The 23,638-nt window shown below is 47.8% G+C and overlaps 1 protein-coding gene across 7 annotated transcripts in view; it reads right to left on the reverse strand.

The window, feature by feature from the left end:
• Window positions 1-21,227, reverse strand: part of TMTC4 (transmembrane O-mannosyltransferase targeting cadherins 4) — a 70,342-nt gene extending 49,115 nt beyond the window's left edge. The window contains exons 1-5 of one of the 7 annotated variants that reach the window (XM_050765970.1): window positions 21,133-21,227; window positions 14,896-15,111; window positions 10,570-10,685; window positions 9,325-9,541; window positions 2,838-2,925 (exon numbers count right to left, since the gene is read on the reverse strand). In XM_050765970.1, coding sequence (XP_050621927.1) covers window positions 2,838-2,925; window positions 9,325-9,541; window positions 10,570-10,685; window positions 14,896-15,057 — 583 coding nt within the window. In that variant the 5' untranslated portion in view covers window positions 15,058-15,111; window positions 21,133-21,227. Of the gene's footprint in view, window positions 1-2,837; window positions 2,926-9,324; window positions 9,542-10,569; window positions 10,686-14,895; window positions 20,512-21,132 lie in introns of those variants that run through there. The other 6 variants (XM_050765969.1, XM_050765968.1, XM_050765971.1 and 3 more) reach the window with 6 other exon arrangements.
• Window positions 21,228-23,638: the final 2,411 nt, after the last annotated feature.

Consider the following 23,638-nt stretch of genomic DNA (forward strand, 5'->3'; position numbering starts at 1 on the left):
CCCTCTCTCAAGAATCAGGTGGCTCTGCGCCTCCAGGCCTGCGATGGAACTGAGGCAGAATCCGATCACTCCGGCGGAAGTCTGGAAGCGATGAGTGGGAATAGAAAATAGCAGTGAAAGCCAATTCCAAAGGATGGAAACTGCAGCTCGAGGATGGGTGTTTCAAACCGTCCAATTTACACTGCCGAGAAAAACTGTGATGATCCGTAACTCAAAGCCTGCCGGGGCAGGTGGGCACCAAGAGGGGAGAGGAAGGACACAAAATGCAGGATGAACAATCAGTTTCGGGGTCAAGACACCAAGGCCTGGATGAGCATAAGATGCAAACTACTGTCCAAAGTAGTTTTTTATTTTTGTATTTTGTATTTTATATTGTATTTTAGTTTTGTATTTTCCAAAGACCCAGTAAGCTGTTGGTGCCTGCAAAGGCCCAGAGACCAGTCTGGAGGCGACTCCATCGGCTCCATTTAAATCAGCGCTTTCCTTTTCCTCAAGAGGGTTCATGTTAACAAGAGAACAGATCCCATGAAGAAGGGGCAGCTTGCAGACAAGAGGTCAAGAGAAAGCATTCTTCAAAGGTTTCCCAGTCCATCCATCCGTCTTTTAACTGCCCCAAGTAACTCAACCAAATCAAAATCTAGTCATCTTAAAAAAGTTTCTACGGAAGCCACATCTACCACTGCTATCGGTTTGCAAATGCAAAAACGCCCAGGTTAACATTCTCAAAAACATCTACAAACTTAACATTAAAGTCCTCGTAATTTCTTTCCAATTTTAAAATAAACATTATAAATGCTAAAAGAATGTTATCGGAGAAAAAAGAAAGGTCACGTTGGTACTTACAGTTAATATATTTATGTCAGTACTGAAATATACTTCGCCTATGTCTTGTAAGTCAAAGTGTTAACTAACTGAACAGCCACCACACATTTCTTTAACTTTGGTATTGGTTTCTTGCCAAAAGCTTTATAAAAAAAGTATCTTTTGTATGGATACTTGGAAATAATTTTATAATTTACAAATGTATGCAAAATATACATGTAATATATACTAATATACAAATTTGTGAATTAAAACAGAGAAAAGGTTAGTAAAAGCTTCCAGAAAAAGGATATAAAATATCTAGCCTTTTCACTTTTCTGTGAGAATACTCCATTAAAGGAGGCCAATACATGTATCTGTTCACCTGAGGGAAGAGTGTTTCGTATCATGATAGCTTTTTCATTATTTCACAAGAGCAATCTTTAGAAGTAGTGACAGGTTCCATCATATCTACTAAATGATGTCCCCCACAAGTTGAATCTATCAAGGTTTAGTACTTTCCTCAAAAATCACTTTGATGTCTTTGAAATCCATGCAGAATAGGGAGTAGTGACTTTAAGGGAAGATATGTTAAAATTATGTTAAAATCAATAAAATGGCACTTTCAGAAACTTTAGAGTTGTCTTTGAGAAAAGTCACAACTCCTTTTTTTTTTGAGACAGAGAGTCTCGCTCTGTCACCCAGGCTGGAGTGCAATGGCGCAATCTTGGCTCACTGCAACCTCAGCCTCCTGGGTTCAAGCGATTCTCCTGCCTTAGCCTCCCGAGTAGCTAGGACTACAGGCACACACCACCACGCCTGGCTAATGTTTGTACTTGTAGTAGAGACAGGGTTTCACTATGTTGGCCAGGCTGGTCTCGAACTCCTGACCTCAAGTGATCTGCCCACCTCGGCCTCCCTAAGTGCTGGGATTACAGGCGTGAGCCACCGTGCCGGGCCCACAACTCCTAATTTTTAATTTTCTTCAGGAAAAATATGATTTCTGATAAACTGTTATCATCTGTATCTGTAAATTCAGATTTAATTGCCAACTTTTGAAAAGGAAGAACCATTATCTGTAGTGAATGTTAACAGTCAGGCAGTGAAGGCACCCCTCCCTCCCAGTCCTGTTCCTGATTCAGTGTCTCATGAAGAGCCACATGATGGTACTGAATTCATTATGGGGCCAGCCGATGCAACCTCCCCAGGTCTCTGGTGGCTGCGTGTCTCTTGGGAGATTTATAATCATCACAGGTGGGGAGACCCCCACCCCAGGAAGAGACTGAAGTGCATTATCGCTAAGTTATAGGAAGAAAAGTTACCACCACTATTCTCGATACTTGAAGCTGTTCTGCTAAGCTGTCCCCAAACTCTCTATAATGCATCAGAAAACCAACGAGCGATGGGAAGAAGTGGTGGTTTTATCCAGGCGTGATAAAGTAATAATAATAAAAGGGGGTGGGTGTGGTTGTGTGTACCCACGCCCTGAGTGGGTACTGGCACAGGCTAGGGCCACTGGGGTCACTTTTCTGCTGCACCTTAGTGCAGTCGCAGGTGCTCCAAGACAGGGCCTGAGCCTGGGTTCAGTCTGGACAGGATGGGATGAAGGAGGGACAGTGTATGAAAAATCTCCCTGGCTCTTTCCAAGCCACCTTTGGAAGCTGTGGAAGGATAGCTGGGCAATAAATACCTAGAACATCAAAACAGGAAAGGCTGTCCTGGAATCATTCGCAATCCTGTAATTTTGCAGGAAATAAAATAGCAAAACTCAATCCTGCTGCTGCTTCTGCTCTTGGTCTCAATACCCAATAGGATAGGCCACAGTGTGAACACCAATGTCAGAGCTTTGCATTATGGAAAAAGCGATGGCGCAAACAGACATACATATCTAAAGAGAGTTTATGCACCCTCTGGTCCACATCCCCTCAGAGTGACACACTCATATAGATGGATTCTTTCCCACCTGTTAAGACGCTGCTCAACAGGACAAAAACATGAAGAAGGTGGAAAATTCAGGAGGCAAACGGAATGCTTACTTTCTCTAAATGCTTTACAGTAGCCAAGGAAAGACAACAAGAAGAACAGGGCACACAGGAGGTCTGCACGGCCGACAACACCAGCAACCTTAAAAGAGGGGGAAGAAAACAAAGAATTACATAAAACACATTTAAGCAAATCCTAAACTTGGGAGACACAACCATTTTTTTTTTTTTTTTTGAGACAGGGTCTCACTCTGCCACCCAGGCTGGAGTGCAGTGGTGTGATCTTGGCTCACTGAAGCCTCAAACCCCCTGGGCTCAAGCAATTCTTCCATCTCAGCCTCCTGAGTAGCTGGGAGCACAGGTGCACACCAGCACACCGCCACAGCTGGTTACTGTTTGTATTTTTTGTAGAGGCGGGGTTTCACCATGTTGCCCACACTGGTCTTGAACTCCTGGGCTCAAGCGATCCACCCACCTCTGCCTCTCAAAGTGCTGGGATTACAGGTGTGAGCCATTGTGCCTGGCCAAAACCAAAATTCTTTAGACATATAAAACAAGAAACTTCCCAGACTCTGCCACATATTAAAATAAATACACGATGTAGCTGTGTAACAGCGTTTGGTGTTACCTTACAATCAGTTCTCTCCTTCCTTTTGGGTGTAGGACTTGATTTAACTGCTTCAAGAGAACAGCGGATTGGTCTGAACCTGCTGCTAGCTATTCTGCTGGACACAGACGGCGATATGTGTGTGCCGTAAAAGCTGTGAGCTGTGTTCTTTAACACACGATACCCAAGAGCTCCAAAGACTTAGTCTTCTGAGGTCACAAAGTGGATTTTCAATCGGAAAATGTTATCAGCTCAAAGGGCATGATATTTAAAAAATAAAATGTGATTGGAAACATGAAGGACATAAAGGTGCAAGAGAAGTGTGAAAAGCCGTCCTGCCGATAGAAAAAAAAAAACAGGAGTAATCCTTCAAAGCTGCCTCTGCTCCCTTTTTTTTCCCTTCAGACCAAAACTGATTAAGTGGGTTAACCTGGAAAGCCGAATGCTTCAAGAGTGATTAACAAGTAGGATGAGCACAGAATACAGTTTCTGCCATTTCTTTCCCACATTTTCCACATGGTGACTCTGCCCTTCCTTTCCTCAGTGAGAATGAAGCGATATAAACTATGTGTTTCTTTCTTTCAGGCTGATGACTCCAGTCATTGTTCTCCCAATGCTGTACGGTGATGAAAGACACAGAATTCCACCCAGCAGTACTGGACTAGTTTAGGTGGGATTCTTTACTAACTGGCACCTGAATGTGACACGGACCAAAGCTTCTGCTGTGATTGTCCAGGTATCACTTTAAAGGCTGGTAGTTTAATCCCTTCCCAGAGGATGGGGATGTGATATATGAGCTGCAGAATAAAGGACTTTTCTATAAATCAAGATAAGAAAATATACACTGACTATGAAATTACTATATTTACATGTGATTCTCAAGTTCACATGCAGTCAGTAGCTAAAAAAGAATGTCTTTTAGGAGCAGATTCCCCTACACCGGTTATACATGAAATGCCAAGGACCATTTGTCACTGTAACTGTGACCTCCCGATGATGCGTACGTGGCAGCCTATGGTGTTAGGTGATGGTTGGGAAGATTGAATAAGCTGATAAATCCACCCAATGAACACTACACACACACAAACGCTACCGAGAAGGAAGCTAGGGACAAAACAAAGGCTTAACAGATCTGGAACAAGTATGCCAGTATGCTGGAGGGGAACAATCCAATTGCTTTATGAATGAAATGAATATACAATGAGAGCTCTGGAATACTCAGGGCTGGAAACTCACTCCATCAGGGACACAGTAAAATAGTCAGAGATGGAGCCACACAGAACAGAGCCTGGTACAGCGTGGGTGCGGCTCACTGTGAGTTCCCCGGTCCTATGGGGTGTGTCTATGAACAGGAGTAGCAGAAAGGCAAAGGACAAAGGACGCAGAAGCTCAGGTGTCATCTCCACAGCCCTGGGTGAGTGAGGAGGCAGCTGGAGCATCCTGGCTCTGTGGTCCTCATGCCAGGAGGACACGAGAGGAGACAGAGCGTCTTAGAGCTGTGGCTATCTACAGCACCTCGGGATGGACTGGAATCCCAACCCTCTGGAGAAGAGAAAGCAACGAATGCCGAGCCAGACAAGCCTGTCTGAAGGAGACCACAGAGAACAGGGTCACAGGAAACAGGGGGAGCAGGTGTCAGAGACCAAGGGGAAGTGAGGTGAGAGAGGGGGAAGGAAGTGGTTTGGAAAAATACTAGGGCTAGGGGCCAGGAGGGCCAGGCTGCCTAAACCACTTGCTATCTGGATGGCTAGGGGAGATCTGAAGAATCACCAAAAATGAAATTTAAACATCAAAAGCTTATTTTTACAGAAATTTTTCTTTCTGCTAATTGTCGAAGACCATCCCACGACTTTAAGCAATGTACATTATGTTCCTTGACATAAAGAAAAACAAAATTTTTAAAGTATGGGAAGTGTTTTAAAGCAAGACAGCATTTAGTATTTACAATGAATGTTTTTGGCATAGTAATTAAGAGAGATTTCACTAAAAGAATGTTAAAAAGCTACCCAAGGAGGGACTGCATCCAATCACTGTTTGAGAATGTACATAAGCAAGAAAACATTTTCTTTTCCTTTTCTGATATTTGCATAATATGTATTTTTAGGCAAACTTTTCTACAAAGGCTATTTTTTTTTCTCACAAATAACGTGAAACACTCAGAGTTTTCTGGAGAAATCACTGCAATCCCTCTGAATCCATAAAGCAGGCGGTACCATTGTTTCCCCAGTAGGTACAATTTGCATGGGGGCCATGAAAAGGAATTAGGGGGGTGGGGAAACTTCCTTCTGGATTAAAGTCTGGGTTCATTAGATAGACAGAACTCTTTTTAAACATTTTGTTTCATTTTTCACTTTCAGAGACAGGGTCTCACTGTGTTTTCCAGGCTGGAGTGCACTGGCGTGATCATAGCTCACTGCAGCCTCAAACTCCTGGGCTTGAGCGGTCCTCCTACCTCAGCTTCCCAAGTAGCTGGGACTCCAGGCGCGCACCACCACACCCGGCTACAGGAAGAACTCTTAAGGGGGCCCGAGCTTCTTTCCTTGATGTTGGAATTCAGACAAAGTGAAATCTTCCCCAACACTCTGAGGAAAATAAAAAGTAAAGCCCATACAAGCCACTTCTGTCCTCAGGGAAGCGCTGGGATCCTCCTGCTGATGGCCACACAGAGCTGAAGAGCCACCAGCAGACCAGGGGCTGTGTGGCCCTCCCAGACTCTCCTCTCTGCAGTGGGGACTGGCCTATCAGAGGCTTTGGGTGTCTACAAACCACTCAGCAATGTGCGGTGGCTCATTAGAAAAAGACAGACACTCCCGTCAGTTGAGGAGCACAAAACACTGACTGCAATTACAGCATCACCAAGCGAAGACCAGGAGGGGGCAAGACTGTGGGGTGCCCAAGTCATCCCTATTTGCCCGGCTGTCATTGCTTTCAAATGGGAAGTCCCCAGTCCCAGAACCCTCTCAATCTCAGGCACACGAGACGGCTGATCACCCTAGAAGACTGGAAAATTCAGGTGCTTATTTGCAGTGGGCAAAATCATTTTCAGTGTGAAATGTTGGAGAGTGTAAAGACCTAAAACATATTAATGTAAATGTTAATATAATGAAATTCATGTTAGGCCAGGTGCAGTGGCTCACGCCTCTAATCCCAGCACTTTGGGAAGCTGAGGCAGGTGGATCACTTGGGGCCAAGAGTTTGACACCAGCCTGTCCATCATGGTGAAACCCCATCTCTACTAAAAATACAAAAATTAGCCAGGTGTGGTGGTGCATGCCTGTAGTCCTAGCTACTCGGGAGGCTGAGGGAGGAGAATCACTTGAACCTGGGAGGCGCAGGTTGCAGTGAGCCAAGATTGCGCCACCGCACTCCAGCCTAGGTGACAGAGTAAGACTGTGTATCAAAAAAGAAAAAAGAAAAAAAAAAAAAAAAGAAATTCATGTCACTAAAACCTGCAGGGGCCTATACTGCTATTACTGTCTCTTAATAAATGTACGCTGAGACAAATGGGGTAAACTGAGGCAGTTTACTAACCAAATCCCCATTGTCCTCATCCCACAGGGATCAATGTGGCTGGGGCTGCTGTGCCCAAGGCCATGATTCAGGCTGCTGGCTCTGCCGGCCAGAAAGCGGGACTGACTCCTCGCTGAACACCTAGGAGGAGCTCGCCTGCCACCCGTTTCCTTGGGTGTTCCGTTCTTTGCATGTTTTTAAAGCTGGAATTTTTTTTTTTTTTTTTTAGACAGTCTTGCTCTGTTGCCCAGGCTGGAGTGCAGTGGCATGGTCTTGGCTCACTGCAGCCTCTGCCTCCTGGGTTCAAGCGATTCTCCTGCCTCATCCTCTCGAGTAGCTGGGACTACAGGTGTGCACCACCATGCCCAGCTCGTTTTTGTATTTTTAGTAGAGATGGGGTTTCACCATGTTGGCCAGGCTGGTTTGGAACTCCTCACCTCAAGTGATCCACCTGCCTTGGCCTCCCAAAGTGCTGGGATTATGGGTGTGAGCCCCTGTGCCTGGCCTAGAGCTGGAATTTTTAACTGCAGGGTAGGAGATAACAGGGGAATGCAGACAGAAGTAAACTGAATACTATCTGCAGAAACACTGAAAGGTAAACATACAAAATATCTGTCTTCCAATGCTAACTCTTAATTATCCACAAGTATTTCTTGAAATCTGAGTTTGAATGGATGTCATGGTGGGGAGGGGAAGAGAGAGAGGTTTTTCAAATACTCCTTTTTCTCCTAGAGCTAGTCTGCCTCAGTTTCCTTTTAACCATCTGGAATGTGGACTTTTAAGATTACATGTTCCCAGCTTGCATTTATCTGGAATGTGAGTGTGTGTGTGAGAGAATGTGTGTGTGTGAGTGTGTACGTGTGTAAGCACACTGTTATACTTGTTGGCACTTGAAACCTTTTTATAAATCAAATTCTGAATATTTAAAATGAGAATTTTAGAAAACTTTCCTTGGCTAATAATTCAAGTATTATTTTGCTTTTGAGATCACGCTAAATTAGATGAGAAGGAAGACAGAACCAGAACTTCTCCAGTGAGTCCCTGTCTTCCAGTCCCTTATTCAGGACCACTGGCTACACTATATCTGGGTCCCAGAGAGAACTCGGATTGAAACAAAGTCTAATTCAGTCACAGTTATCTATAAAGAGCTTATAACTAAATTTTTACACAGCAGTCCCCAGCCTATCCAGCCCTTAACGTCCTCTGAATTTGCTGAGGTAAAAAATAAAGATTTAAAAAGATATCAGGAGGGGGGTGTGATAACAACTCCACAACACTCCTGATACTGGAGTGAATAGACAGTTTAATAAAGTCAGATGCTAAAAACAGGACTTCTGCTCAGCATCTTGAAACTCCAAGAAGCAACATGCAACTGGTTAAATGTAGAGATTTCAATCCCGATGAAATGAGAAGTCTACCGTGAGGGAAGTTATAAAGTGTATGTGATTATTTTATGCACTTCGTGCTCACAGAATGAATGACTCGAGTCAAATCTCGTCCCTCAGCAAACATGCTGCCTTTTGCATTTTCAAAGGGTCCATGTGGTGGTGCAGCGGGTGGTTCCTGAAAACTTCACAAATGTCTAGTGAAATCCCAGCACAGCCTATTCCAAATACACAGAGGCAGCTCGATGGGATGGAGACGTAGCCTCCAGGAGGGTGGGCACCCACCAGAGCTGCCTGATCACCTTGGGGAGAGGATCACACAGGGTGAGGAGGAGGAGGGTGGAGAGGCTTCACGAGCAGCTCCCCAGCAGGGCACGGGCACCACTTTCCAGTTCAACACCAAGTACGTCAGCATCTCCTCAGTGGAGGCCGGGGAAGCCCAGAATTTAAGTCCTGCCCGACATCCACTTGCTCCTCACCCTGGATAAATTTTTATCCCCCCACGCCTTTCCCTCATTCCTAAAGTGGAAACGGTTATATTAGCCCAGGTGATGTCACAGCGTTTTCGTAACAATCATGTTAAGTCTAAGAAAGGGTTTTATAAATCATAAAACTGTCAGCGAACACAGAAACACTGCATCAGACCCTCCATTGAAGAACAGTTCTTAGCCTCCGAACTTCAGACCCCAAAGCCCGGCAATATTTAACATCCGTGCCTTCACCGCTGGTGTTATCCTAGAAGCTAAACAGAAAGCATCAGCAGAGATCACACCATACCTTATTACACAGTCTCCACCAGTATGGTGCTCTGCATTTTTTTCACCAGAGACATGTCTCTGCCCCAGACAGAATCGTTTCAAATGTCTGGCAGGGTTTTTATGTAGTGTCCTATTTCTAGAGTATACTGTGGAGTAGACTTTCTCCAGCTCTGGAACCAAGATGGGTACATAAAGGGAGCCTGTTTTAGGAAACCAGGCGACACGGGGGTGTCACATCACTTCTCACATGCATACAGATGCCTCGTGCAGACGACACTTACACATTCGGTGTGCACAGGATGGACAGCAAACAGCAGCGCGGCCAGCAGGGATGCCCTGGGGGCGAGGTGCAGCCTCCGGCCCTTACTGGTGTACTGCAGGCCGCCAAACAGAACGGAGAAGACATCCACCATGAGGACAGAGATGCCACCGTGCAGAAGGATGTTGACCACGTGAAAGCCCACGGGGTGGAAGCCTCCCGAGAGGTAGTAGTTAATCCTGCAGAAACACAGGGAGTTCAGGGTACACGTGCAGCGGCAAGCGGCAAGAAATGGCAACGGTCTGGAGGGGAAGGCTTGTGTGTGGAAATACTAAAAGGAGAAGTGGAAGACTTTGTGCCAGCTTGATAAAAATAGCACCAAGATAAATAATGCCTGTCGAGCTAAGAAGGCTGTGGAAAAGGTGGGAATGTAACTACAGGGAAAAAGGGATGAAATGGATGTGTCCAAGGCGAGTGGCACTGAAGCAACTTGCAGAGGAAAATCGAAAGGAAAGCTAGACGATGTTTTACATGCAGAAGGGGCAAGGCTGCATTCCAGGAAGATACAATATTCCACACATTACTCATGGCTACCCCCTAGGGACCTGGATTTAAGAGAGTCTTATACCTTGCTTATCCTCCAAAGGGCTTCTTATCAGTATGCCCACCAGCCTTCCCTCAGCGAAACACCCTCCGCTGGCAGGGATTCCTATTCTGTTTCTCAGCTGCTGGTGGTTCCAATTCATCACTCCTACGCTCCTATGGGACGTCTACACACAAGTGTTTAAATGCACCCGAGAAACAGGTATGGACGAGAACCTTTGTGAGGTGAATGCATCCATTCAGTGCAAGTGGCTCCCTGTTTAATGGAGGGGGGACTGTTTGCAAGCTGCATCTTGCTTTTGCATATTGACTTGGTAACAGTAGGAAGACTTATACCTTATTTATTTCTGTAGTGAAAAAGATAAGTTTCATCAGAGGCCTCATGTCGCTTTCACTCATATTATTCCATTGGTGTTAACCAGCAAAGGGTCAAACCTCCAAGAACTGAGAAAAATATGAACCACCACCCATGTGCATGCCATCCTTCACAGGGGCCCCGCTCGCCTTCTCTGCACCTAGACACCCATGTATGTGAGCAGCTCAGACCCCACCTGAGTCACTGACTGGACTCCTGAATGCTGAGAGCCTGCTGACACACACCTGTCTCCAATGTCACACACAAGCCGGGAGTGACCTTCCCAGGCCCTTCGATGTCACGGCTTACCTGAAAGTCAGGACGGTGAGAGGCCGGTAGGACTTGTGGCTGGTGTTGCTGCTCAGTCTACTGCCCCAGAAATCATGGTGCCACAGGTCCCCAAGGGGCGTTTCTGCTTGGAGGTCCTGCAGGGACACAAATGGGACGTTCTGGACAAGGGTCTCCCACCAGCCCTAAGCCAAGCTCCTCCATCTCTCACCCGGGATGCAGTCAGGCCTCCTAGCGGGGCTGCTGCGCCCAGCATGTTCTCTATGTTGATCATCTCAAACTACACATGGGCTCACCCCACCGGGCTTCAAACACCGATCAGCTTTCACCCTCCTGGGACCGACAGCTTCCCCTGAACTCTGCAGGCCCATGTCTCTGGTGCTGTGCTCCTGCCAGCTCCCAACCCAGAGGCTCTGCATGTGCGGGTCGTCCCTGGACAGTCACCCTCCACTCTTCACGGCTCAACTCCTCCCGCCATTCATCTCCCAGCTGCCCAGCTCTGCCCTTCCTGAGCTGATCCCGTCCCTCTTCCATGGGTCTCTGGGCATCTCACCCTGTCAAGCAGTGCGTGGCACCCTGGCAACTTACAGTCACATGACTATTTGTCTGTGCCACTAGACTGGGCTCCACGAGGACTGGGCCACATCTGGGTTTGCTGGCTATATACAGAAGGTGCTTAATATGTGTCAAATATAAGTGGACCACACAGCTAAATAAGATCACTATTAACTTCTCACATCTAATAAATAGGGTAACTTACCAAAATGTCCCAGTTAAAACACAAAAGTGGATAAACATATTTTCGTAAGTTTCCATTTTTGATCATGAGCTAGCAGACTATGAAATCAGAAAAAAATCCTTAATTTTTACAGACAAAAATCACTCAATATTAAAAAAACTCTATACCTCTCTTACTGCTGAGGTAGTTTAATTTGGTACTATACTACAGATGCTTAAAATGCATTTTTTTTTTACATTTAAAAGATGAAAGTAGATGGCTTAAATTGTGTCTAAAGAGAAGAGAGGCAAACAAGGCACTGTGGTGGAGTAAGTAAGAAAAATGACAGATTAACTTTCTCTTTAAAGCGTAATTAAACCAACGTTTTAGGGACTAGAAATAACAACATGCTGATCATTTCCCTGGGTTGTCAGTCAAGATTCTTCATTGCAATAACCAAACTCTGATTAATTTAAACAAAAAGGGAATTCTTCAAAGGGCAGTGTGCAGCTCACAGAGTCCCCTGTGGCCTGGAAAGCCAGGGCAGGGCCACATGGCAGGAGCAAAGCCACCCATCATGCCCCGGGCACCTCGCAGAGACTGCCCGGCTGCCTCTGGGCCCCCACCTCGCGTGACCAGTTCCTAACTCCAACAGGTGGGCGCACCTGACGGGACAGCCCATCTGTGCCAGTTCCCTAATCAAATCGTCTTCTGAGCACCTAAGAATGCCCCAAACAGAAATGGGTCAAATGATGGGTGGCCCCAAAGAGCAATAAAATCCATACCCACCGTGCAGCTCGGCACTTGCGACTTAAGCACTTGCTGACTCAAAGGGAAAGGCTTGAAAAGAGGTGACAGATGCAAAGCTGGTCACCAATGTCCACTGTTAAGGGTGACATTTGCTTCCACAGTGATCAGCTTCAGAGGCCAGGAGTGCACTGACCACTCCCCGAGAATGGGTTAGAGATTCTGTGAAGGTCGTGAGAGTCACCTGCTCCCTTCGTTGACTCAGTGACAAACCTGGAAACCTACCTTCTTCTACACTCTTACAGAAGCACCCGGTCAGCTGTGAGGGGCTTGGGTGGAGGATCTTTTCCTCCCTTTGAACAGGAAATGAACACCAACGAGGCTCTAAATATTTGATTAGGTGGAGCCTCCACAGCAGGGTGTGCTACAGAAAGAAAGGTCAATTCTTCCGCATAATGATTTATGGAAAAAATGTATTGTGTCTAAAATTCCCCCTAACTCCACTGTCTCAAAGATCATCATCTCAAGGAACAAAAAAGGCAACTCCACACGGCAAGGAAGCATCTGGAAAACAGTCTCTAACATCACTAAAATCCAGTAACAGCCTGTTTCACATTACTGTAGGCACAGTGCCAATGAATGGAGGAGTGCCTTTCATTAACTAGGAAAAGAAAAAGGGAGGGCTAGCAAGTTAACAAAAGGGGCACAGTGTGATGCTCCCAAAAACACTGCCAAGACCATGCTCAGCAGAACCACGAAATGGCTTCATCTGCCTCACCTCACAGAAGGAACGAGAATTACACCCAGACACCAGGGCCTCCACACACAACACGGCTCGTGTTTTTGTTCTTCCTAGCTGACCAACATTTTTCAACATGGTTTCTGAATTAACACTTTATATGTCTTCTGGTTCACACGAGTAGAAGAGTCAAGATATTCTCACCAAAACGAATAATGGAATTTAAATAATAAAACTCTATCTTTGTGAGAAAAACAATTCTGTGGCCATTAAGCCACCAATCTGTGCTGGGCATGGTGGCTTGTGCTTGTAATCCCAGCACTTTGGGAGGCCAAGGTGGGAGCATCACTTCAGGCCAGGAGTTTGAGATCAGCCGGGCAACACAGTGAGACTCTGTCTCTACAAAAAATTTTAAAAATCAGCTGCGCGTGGTGGTGCATGACTGTAATCCTAGCTACTCGGGAGGCTAAGAAGGGAGGATGACTTGAGCCCAGGCATTGGAGGCTGCAGCGAACTATGACTGCACCACTGCACTCCAGCCTGGGCAACAGAGTAAGACTTTGTCCCCACCTCACGAAAAAGCCACCAGTTTGACATAGCTGTGTAGACTTACTTAGTTCTTTTAAGCATGGTTTAAAAAAGAACTGAAACAGAATCATCTACAGTAACTGCTGAGTGAATTTGAGGAAAATTACAAATGAAGAACTTGAATTAAAAATAAACATTGGCCGGGTGTGGTGGCTCATGCCTGTAATCCCAGCACTTTGGGAGGCCAAAGTAGGCAGATCATCTGAGGTCAGGAGTTCGAGACCAGCCTGGCAACATGGTGAAACCCCATCTCTACCAAAAAATACAAAAATTAGCCAGGCATGGGATGCCTGTAGTCCCAGCTACTTGGGAGACTGAGGCAGGAGAAATGCTTGAACCCTGGAGGCGGAGGCTGCAGTGAGCCAAGATCGTGACACTGCACTCTAACCTGGGCAACAGAGCAAGACTGTCTCAACAACAACAACAACAACAAAAACCCATTAACAATGATCTAGTCTGTGCCATCAAAATGGAGATCAATTGCAATATTATGTCACAAATAAATATACGCAAATCAGTCATGTTCCCCCCCATACAATAAATGCTTGTCATATAGAGAGTTCTCAACATTTTCAGCATGAAAATGACTTTCCACTTATTTGGTAGAATCCATGACTTCAGATTTTTAAGAGCATTCAACAGTGTTACAAAGAGTTGCTCTAATTATATCTAGCAGGGAGCTAAATGTGTATTTTCCTCTAAGTCTTCTTCACTGGCTAAGGAACACACAGAAAATATCTTCTGAGTAATAGATTGTCGAGAGACTAACTTGTGCCATTTCCGAGTTCTTTCTCCTCTGGGTCTTGCTTGCCTCTGCACTTCTTGCTCTGGTTTGTAGCCTGCTTGAATCTTTTTCATCTTTTCCCACAAACCTCTTTCTTTTGCCCTAACTCCGGGTCGGGAGTGGAAAAAGATGACCATTTTTCCTGCACTGATACATAGCAACCACTGGTAAGCAAAATTGACTGGGATTCTGCAAGTCCAGCAAAACTGACTCTCCGAACACCAAACAAGCAGGAACTGCAGCGCCCATTGGCAGCACATTCCTCTTGCCCCAGCAGCTGTCAGCAGGCTGTCCTGACAGTCTCGGAGAAGGACAAAGCGGCAGCCAGCTCCCTGCCTGCTGCTGAAGACGCACCTTCTGGCAGGTGATCACACCCGTCCATCACTGCAGCAAATGCATGATGGGTTTTTTTTTTTTTTTTGAACAACTGTGGAAATGTTTCACAAAATCTGAAATACTAAGTCTGCAATGCCCTGCAATACCCTTGCCTTGTCATCTTAGAAGAACGGCCTCTTTGATCCATATGGGGACTGGGGCTCTTGAGGGGAATGTCTGAGCTCAGGCAGGGGTTCAGAACCTTGGTGACAGCAATAAGAAAGGCACTAAATCAAGGGGGCGATGTTGAAAAGAGACAGAAAAATCGAGAGCACCACTGGGGCCCAGGCCAATGCTTAACCTACGTTCCACGGAGAACAATGCAACACAAACTTAGATGATTACTGAGACACAGGTGGGCAGTTAAGTTTACCAGAAGAGAGTTGAGATACAAACCTTATTGTTAACAATAGCTTCTGAGTCATCAAAGACAAAGTCTCCATCATAGCTGCGTGCAAAACACACAATGGCAACCAATCCCACTACTAACTTAGCCCAGAATGGAGGAAGAACAGAAGATGGAAAAATGTGATCCAAATCAGTGTCCAACACGGCCATTCTGAAAACTGCAGGCTGGTGGCCCCCGGCTCCAGCATTATGCTGGTTAGGAATCTGCAGGAAAGACAACACCATATAAATATTTATCAACACTGGTAGGACCGTTTCTGCAGTGGGCACCGTGAGTAACAGCTAGATAGTCATTTATGCTATGATTTTATAGGATGTGATCATTAACAATTTGAAGCTGTGCTTCCCAAACTTTAGTGGGCAGAAAAGTCACACGGGACACATGCAGATACCTGGGCCCGACCACAGGATCTATCAAATCAGATGCCCTTTGGTTTCTGATGCTGGAATACCCTTTAGAAACATGAATTTAATGGTATCCTCATCAAGCCCACAAGGCAAATCATTTTTAATCATCCTTGAACCAGTTTACAGAGCTTAAAAAAAAGAAGTTACCATCTTACCTCATCCAATCAAGAAAAATCAATAAATAGTCATTGCTGGGTTTTAGCACACTGCGTGTGTGGCAGGAGAGAGGGTAGTGTGTAAAACACAATCCTGCTTCTGAAAGAGCTTATGGTCTATTTGTAGCATTCAGGCACACAGGCCAGGGAGCTGAGACTCTGAGACAGAGACACGGGAGTCGAATGGAGAAACCCTAAGGCGGGGCACAGGATCGAATGCTGGGTTCCTAGGCTAGTGGCTCGACACAGAGGACAGATAGAGGAAATGACTGGTGGGGACAATATCTTGTCCCAGAAAAGGCTGAGCCATACAAAGGAAAGGAAGGGAGGCTATTCGATGTGAGGATATGACCTTCAATCCTGGTGAAAGAGTCAAGTTAAAAATATATACTATTTTGAACTTTTCTTTCAAATGGGCATAATGTTTCTCACCGGGGATGCCTGTGCCCTATCCTTGCCATGTGTTAGTTGTGCAGTCCTGTGCACAGCCTCTTTCCTCTCTGAGCCCACCCCCTGCGGCCCTCTGCAAAGCATCTTAATGGTCAGTGGTGAGAGGTGCCTGATAGCTTCCTGCCTTGGAATTCGCCAAAACAAATCCCAACCTACCCCCAAACTCACACTTTTATCTGTCCCCATTCCCACCACATCCTGGACAGGGGCTTTCTTTGGACTTACCAGCATCAGGTTTGGGTCAGACTGCTTGGTTCTGACCTGGGGTACCTCTGGGCAACTCACTTGACCTCTCTGGGCCTGTTTCCTCAACACTAACATGGGGGTGGTAGGAGTGCCTGCCTTCTAGAGTTGTCATGAGGGTTAAACGGGATTCCCAACACCGCCTGGCTGTAATGAAGGCTCAGGGGAGGCCAGCTATTATACTTTCTTCCAGAAGGCTGAAAGCAGAGGCGCAGAATGATTTTCTGTGGGAAATCCCTTTTAGTATCTGGTTGATTGGTACCGAGGCTCCTGTCTTTACTAAGGGACCTGGACCCTGTTCTTTTCCTGCCGAGATGAAAGAGAATCCCAGCCCCCTGATTGGGAAGACAGTTTGGATGTATTTGTTTCTGGATCTCTAAGTGGATACCCCAGACCATGGAATCAATAAAAAGCCAGCCAAATAGGCCACCTGAAGTCACAGGCATCCTTCTATAGCCTTCTGTCTGAGTGAAGATGGAGACAGATCCAACAGGCAACGGGACACACCATTCCATGGTGATGCTGTCCCCTTCCAGGAGCCAGAAGGAGGCTCAGATTTATAATCCAGAGATGAAACAGGCCACAACTCTTCCACTGCTTGTCTCTCAAGCCTCACAGCCTGACGTAAGGCATGCTCTCAGCAAGTGCTGGGGGAATACTGCAGCTACTTTTCTTTTCCAGTCAAAGGATAAACCACTTCTCGAATCTAAATTACAACGCAAACATAACACAGGTCAGCACACAGGCCTCAACATCTATGCTTACATTTCAGCTAAAGAAATTACTCCTGCTACTTAAAAAACAACAAATCAAGGCTGGTTGCAATGGCTCACACCTGTAATCCCAGCACTTTGGGAGGCTGAGGCGGGTGGATGGCTTGAGCCCAGAGGTTCAAGACCAGCCTGGGCAACAAGGTGAAACCCCATGTCTACAAAGATAGACAAAAATTAGCTGAGTGTGGAGGCGCATGGCTGCAGTCCCAGCTACTCGGGAGACTGAGCGGTGGGAGTACTGCTTGAGCCCAGGAGTTCCAGGATGCAGTGAGCTGAGATCACACCACGGCTCTACAGCATGGGCAACAGGGTGAGACCCTGTCGGAAACAACAAACCCCAACAAAGCCAAACACTGAATAGTTAGGAAGATACTATGATTTAACATGGAGAGAATAAGAAAATTTAGAAAATTACTGTGAAGGAAAACAAACAATTTATAGCAATTTGAAATGCACAATAGAATCATGAGTTGACAAAAGGTCATGTAACTGGTTTTGACGTTATCTGCTTTATTGTTTCAATAGTGAATTTACTGGCTCATGCAATATATTTTTGGAGATGGTGTCTTGCTATGTTGCCCAGACTAGATTCAACTTTTGGGCACAAGTAATCCTCCTGCCTCAGTCTCCCAAGTAGCTGGGACTACAGGAGTGTACCACTGAGCCTGGATATTATCTGCTTCAGTCCCAAATATTTGAAAATTATTTCACACACGTTTGTCAAGGTTCAAATGGCTTTCTAAGTAGAATACTAAATCAGGAAATACTTTGTGCTCCTAAATTAGCAGCCGTACCTCAGATTGCTTAGAACATGACTATGTTCTAAGCATAGTCATGTTCTAAGCAATATATGTTCTAAGCATAATATGTTCTAAGCATAATCATGTTCCAAGCAATAATCACGTTCCAAGCAATAATCATGTTCCAAGCAATATGTTCCAAGCAACAGCCCCAGTACATATAAGGTAGACTGTGGACCGTACCATCAACCAGGTACCCTGGTAGGCCAGGTCCAAACTCTTGGGAAGTCAACTGGATGGATGACTCAGTGGATCTCAGATGATTCCTCCTCTGCTCTTGCAGGGACAGCAGAGAACCTGGCCTACCTCCAATGCCCCTGCCCCCACATCATTTCCTAGTTCTGGCTGGCTCTCCCCTCCTCGCTGTGACTCCCCTGCTTCTCTATCTCAGGGGGCTCCTTCTCCTTTCTCCAAGGCCTCCCACATCTTTGCTGCCACCGAAAATACTCACAAATGCTCTTTTCTTTCAAGGGATTTACTGTTAATGTACATAGTGGAATAGTTCGGAAAATGCCTTTCACTAGCAAATGCAAAAAAAATAAAAAAATAAAAAAAGCTACAATTTGTTAGAAGGCCAGGCAAAGTGATCAGTCTAGTCCAGTGGTTGAGACCAAAGGCTCTGGTGACAGACAAACCTGGACCTGCCGGCTGCACGACCTTGAACTGCTTAGTCTTTCTAAGAATCAGTTTCCTCACTGGGCACAACATGGTACCACCACTACTTTCTTCAGAGGGCGGTGGTAAAGAATTAAAGGGAGAAAATGCATGCAAACAACTAGTTCTCATTATTGTTAGATTTTGGAGAAATTAGCCGCTGCTTCCTAGTCCCTGACCGCCTGTCTTGCGCACACCCATGTTGCGACTGTTTATTCATGCAGATGGGCTGAGCACTAGGGCCAGCAGCAGCCCATCGGGTGACCTGGTGCAACTGAGAAAGGCAGACCCTTCTTTTGGGCAGACCCAGGGCACATGGCTTCCTTGGTCCGGTGTCTGGTACAAACTGTACAACCATACACAGTGACCCTGTTCCCAACTCTCCTTCCTCTAACACTAAACGACTTCTGTTCCTCAATGACCTGAGCCAGGCTTGGCACTCAGGTAAAAGCAGCCCTGTCTGAGTAAGGTGGTAGAGATGGGGGACCACCCTCTCTACACCCCTTCCCCTTTTTTTTTGAGACAGGGTTTCACTCTGTCACCCAGGCTGGAGTGCAGTGGTATGATCATAGCTCACCACAGCCTCACTTTACTGGGCTCAAGGGATCCTTCCACCTCAGCCTTCCAAGTAGCTGGGACTATAGGCATATGCCACTATGCCTGGCTATTTTAAAAACTTCTTTGTAGAGACAGGGTCTCACCATGTTGCCCAGGCTGGTCTGAAACGCCTGGCTTCAAGCGATCCTCCTGCCTCGGCCTCCCAAAGCATGGGGATTACAGGTGTGAACCACCGTGCCCAGCCTCCACCGTTTTTTACACTCAGGCCATGAAATAGGAAGGGATGCTCCGTTTTCTTCCAGATGGGCCCTAGCTTGCACTTTCTGGTCCCTCTTCTCCACGTGATGTCCCGCCTGGCTCCTCTGCCATAGCTGGATCGTTAGTTCACCTTATGAAGCAACAAGAGAGACCCACTGTGGCCTCAGCTACAGGCCAAGCAGAGGGCACAACCCGGGAGGAATGAAGTCAGTGTTCTGCTCGCTACCTGACTCCTGCAACAGAATCAACTGGCCCCTCTACAGGGGCTGAAATCTGGAACAAAGCAGAGGTCCCTTTATCCTACAATTTCTCAAACTTCTCGTTTCAAGCCTCTGTTTTCAGCAGGTTAAAACAAACTAATTATCTGTGAGAAGGTCAAAAAGACCCCACACAGGGACGCGCGAAAAACAAATGTCATCCAGCTGTGATGAGGACCCAATGACAGCTGACACAGCAGCCTGGACTGCAGTAAACAGAATGGCGACACCAAACCTAAATGTTTCCCCTTGGGAAAATTAGCAGCAGCCACCTACAGAAGAATATTCCTCTCCATGCATCCAGGGGCCTGCTGACCTCTGCCCAGCCTTTCTACCTCACCTGTGACATTCAACCACATAGCCAGCCATCCTCTGCCACGCTGAGAGGTGACAGCACCTCTGGGAATCAGATTAGAGAACGTGATCACTTGTGACCCCACATCCCCGGTCCTGGCAGTTTCCTGGCTGATCCGATCCTGGGCCCCTCAAGGCAGAGGCGTGAACCACCACCACCGCCCTCCTCCGTGCAGTGCTGAATTCATGCTACTGAAGGCTAAGGTATCGTCCTGCTGTGATGGCCTTCCCATTTATAATTCAGTAGCGCACGAGGGCCATGGCTGCCTATAGCAAGAATGTGAGTGGTTCGATATTCACAGCTCCACTGTCCCAGAAAGTTTCCAGCTTGCTAGCTTGTAGCCATTTCCCCCATCTAGGTGCGCTGGCCGTCATTTTACCCCACCTCCATCTGGGGCGCGCCCGGCGCAGACAGGACTGCAGAGAAAGGGGACTGGGAGGGGACCTAGGCAGTCCCTACTATAACTGTTTCTCAAGACATTCTCCCCATGCATTTGCTATCCCGGAGAAAGAGCGAAGTGTGGGATGACTCATAGTGGCTACATCTTTCCTCTAACTCCTCCCTTCTTTTGTGTGTGGTTAAAAAAAAAAAGAAAAACACACACACAGCCCATAGTCACAACATCAACATGACTAGAAGCCCCGCAGAGTTCGCAGGAGGTGGGCAGTGGCTGCGCCACCTGCTCGGCTTCCCCAAACTCCGAGCCCACGCCGGGAAGTGGCGGCTCGGTGGCCCTGGGCGCCCGGGCCGCTGGCCCCGCGCTCGCGCCGCTCCGCTCCGCAGCCGAGCATGGAGGAGCAGGCGCTCGCGGCGCGGTGGGGGAGCCGCCGCGGAACCCGGGGCAAGCGGCCAAGCGGCCCGGCTGTGTCCAGCCATCGCCTGCGCCGCGGCCAGCTGGCGGCCAGGCGCGGGGCCCCGCGGCCAGATGGCCGCTCCGGGGACGCGCCGCAGGCGCCGGGTGCGCCCGGGCCGAAGGAGCCCGCGCGGCTGAAGGCAGGGGCTGGGGGCGGCGACCTCCGCTCGGGCTGAGTAGCGCAGGGGCCCGAGCGGGGCGCGGGGAGGTGGGGCGCGCAGCCTCAACACCGCGCCCTTTGTCCCGTGTGCAGCTCACACAGGGGCCGGCGTCTCCCCTGACCCCAGCCGGGGCCGCAGCTCAGGTCCCGGAACCAACTCCTCTAGCAGCGCCGCGGCCGGGCCCGGGCCACCGTGCGGAGCTCGGGACTCGGCAGCAGCGGGGAGCCCGCACCGGCTCCGCGTCCAACTCCACTAGCCCCGCGGCGCGCTCGGCCCTGCAGGGGCCGCCCCGCGCGTTACCTGCAAGGAGCCTGAGCCCCGGCCGCATCGCCCTCCCGGGTGCGGAAACTCCGGCGGCTCCAGGCGCCCGCCCGGACCTGACAGGGGGAGGGGCCGCCCGCGCACCGCCCCCCTCGACCCCCCCGCCGCGCCCCTGCCCCCCGCCCCGCGCCTCCCGCAGCTCCCCACGCGCCCGGGCTCCCCACCAACACCCATCTCGACCCGCCCCCTCCGCCCGACCATTGGCTGCTGCTCCCGTCACTTTCAGGTCGCAGCCGAGTCCCTCCTCAGCTCATTGGCGGACGCGCCGGTGACGTTAGGCCAGGGGGCGCTAGTCGGCGGCGAAGGAGGCGCAGGGACAGACAGACCAGGCGGGAGAGGAGGAAGCCGGGTTGTGGGCGCGGAGCTGAGGCGGGGCCGGGGCGGGAAGAGGCGGCACCAGCCTGGTTGGGCGAGGCTAGCTGCGGGAGCCCGGGTGAGCCCTCTTTCTTCCTCCGCGGTCCACGTGCGGGACCCTATTTCTGGCCTGCGTCGCACTTCGCCCGCGCGGTGGTCTCCGCGCTGTGACTGCGGCGTCCTCGCAGAACAGCCAGAACTTCACTTCTTCCTGTCCGGGAGGAGTTTTTTAAAATGTGCGTGTCTCCACCTTCTGCTTCTCAGAACAGAACTGACTGAAGCCGTGTTCTTCCTGCTGAGACCGTGCTGCCCCATCGACCCTGCTGCGGCCAGAGCCACCCAGGGCGGGCCCACTCACCGCAGGCTCGGTCCACTTGGTCCCAAACCTCCACTCCCATCCGGGTGACCGGCACATCCCCCACACTCCCACTCTCAGAGGTCTTTGCCGCCTGCTTCAGGAAAAAAGAGAAACTTCTTCCACTTTCCGCCGGCAAAGCTGCACTACCTGCTCCCTACATCACCGAGCCCCCCCACCGTCCGTTTTTCCAGTATCGAAGAATCCGATCCATTGCTCCCTCTGGGCTGGAATCCGTATCCTCGGCATTTCATCATTCCCAAGACTCTACTCCACTTCCCCTTGCACCGCTGAAGTTGGTGAAAGAGGCGCCTCCCCCCAGTTTTGTCGTCTCTCAACTCCATTCACGTGTTCGTTTTCACACACGGTGAAATTGCCTTTTTAGTGGTCGCAAGTAACATCCACATCACTAAAGTCAAAGGACACTCTCCTTTCTTGTGTTACCTGATCTGAGCAAAAATTCCTTCTTCCTCCTTAAAACACGTCTTCCTGTGGCGGGAGGGTGCTCCACTTTCCTGTCTGTCCCCAGTCTTGGCGTGCTTGTCTGCTCTGGGTGACCACCAAGTAACAGAGTTTTCAAGGTCTCAGACCTTTCCTCTCCACAATTTTTCCCTGAATGATTTAACCTGCTGTCAACATTTAACTCAATATATCCCAAATTTACAACTCTAATCTTTGCTCCTCTGAACTCCAAATCCGTTTGTCTAGCTTCCTATTCAGCTATTCCTCGTAACAAGCACCTCAAATGGAACCCATCCAAAGCTGAATGTGTCCTTTCCCTGCTTGCTTTCAAATCCCTGTCTCCCTGTGATAGTGAAGACACCACCATCCAGTGTTTCCCAAACTCTGCCTTCACCCCGGCATCTAACAAATTGCCAAGATTCTACTTCCTAAATATCTCTGCAGTCTGTCCACTTCCATTTCCAGTATTAGGTATCATAATGTGCTTACTGCGCATGCGTCTTCCCGGCCCACACTCAGTGATGTCTCATTGGTAGACTGTAATGGGCCATGGTCGAAGTATTTACACCATGGAAGTTAGCCAACATTATGAATCAGGGATCGATTTGTTTTGCCGATTGTCTCTAGACTTAAGAAAGTGATGGGGAAAATGTTAATAATGTAGATTAAACTTTAAAATGTGTTGTGCTTAGTGCTGAAACAAAAAGATTGCAGTTTAATGAGTTTATACGAGGGTTAGAAGTAGTCTAACAGATCACGTATCAGATTTAAGGACAATAAATTTGTTAGCAAAAATCGGTGTGTAATTTCACTAGTCACATCATGGTTGAGTTACAAGCATTGAATCGATTCAGATACAAGCCTTTGGCAAAAAGGAACCAAAACTTTCTGTGAGAATCAGTCAAGTAGACAGAACTGACAATAAAGAGTGTCTGCCTATTTTTTACTTGTGAATTGTTTATTACACATCCTTTATATCAGAAACATTTATAACACACATTTGGTTGTATATGTAGGCACACATTTCTATTTTCCCCAGAGAGTTAGTTGTTGAACATTTACCAGCACACTGCTGACTGATATAGAATCACCAGTGCCTGGTGGAAATAAAAAGCAGATGAAATTTTAGTCAGGTTTTTTTTTTTTTTTTTTTATGTATATATACTTTAAGTTCTAGGGTACATGTGCAGAATGTACAGGTTTGTTACATAGGTATACATGTGCCATGTTGGTTGGCTGCACCCATCAACTCGTAATTTACATTAGGTATTTCTCCTAATTCTTTCCCTCCCCCCAGCACCCCACCCACTGACA

This window comes from Macaca thibetana, chromosome 17 (genome assembly GCF_024542745.1).
Source record: "Macaca thibetana thibetana isolate TM-01 chromosome 17, ASM2454274v1, whole genome shotgun sequence".
NCBI classification, from domain to species: domain Eukaryota; kingdom Metazoa; phylum Chordata; class Mammalia; order Primates; family Cercopithecidae; genus Macaca; species Macaca thibetana.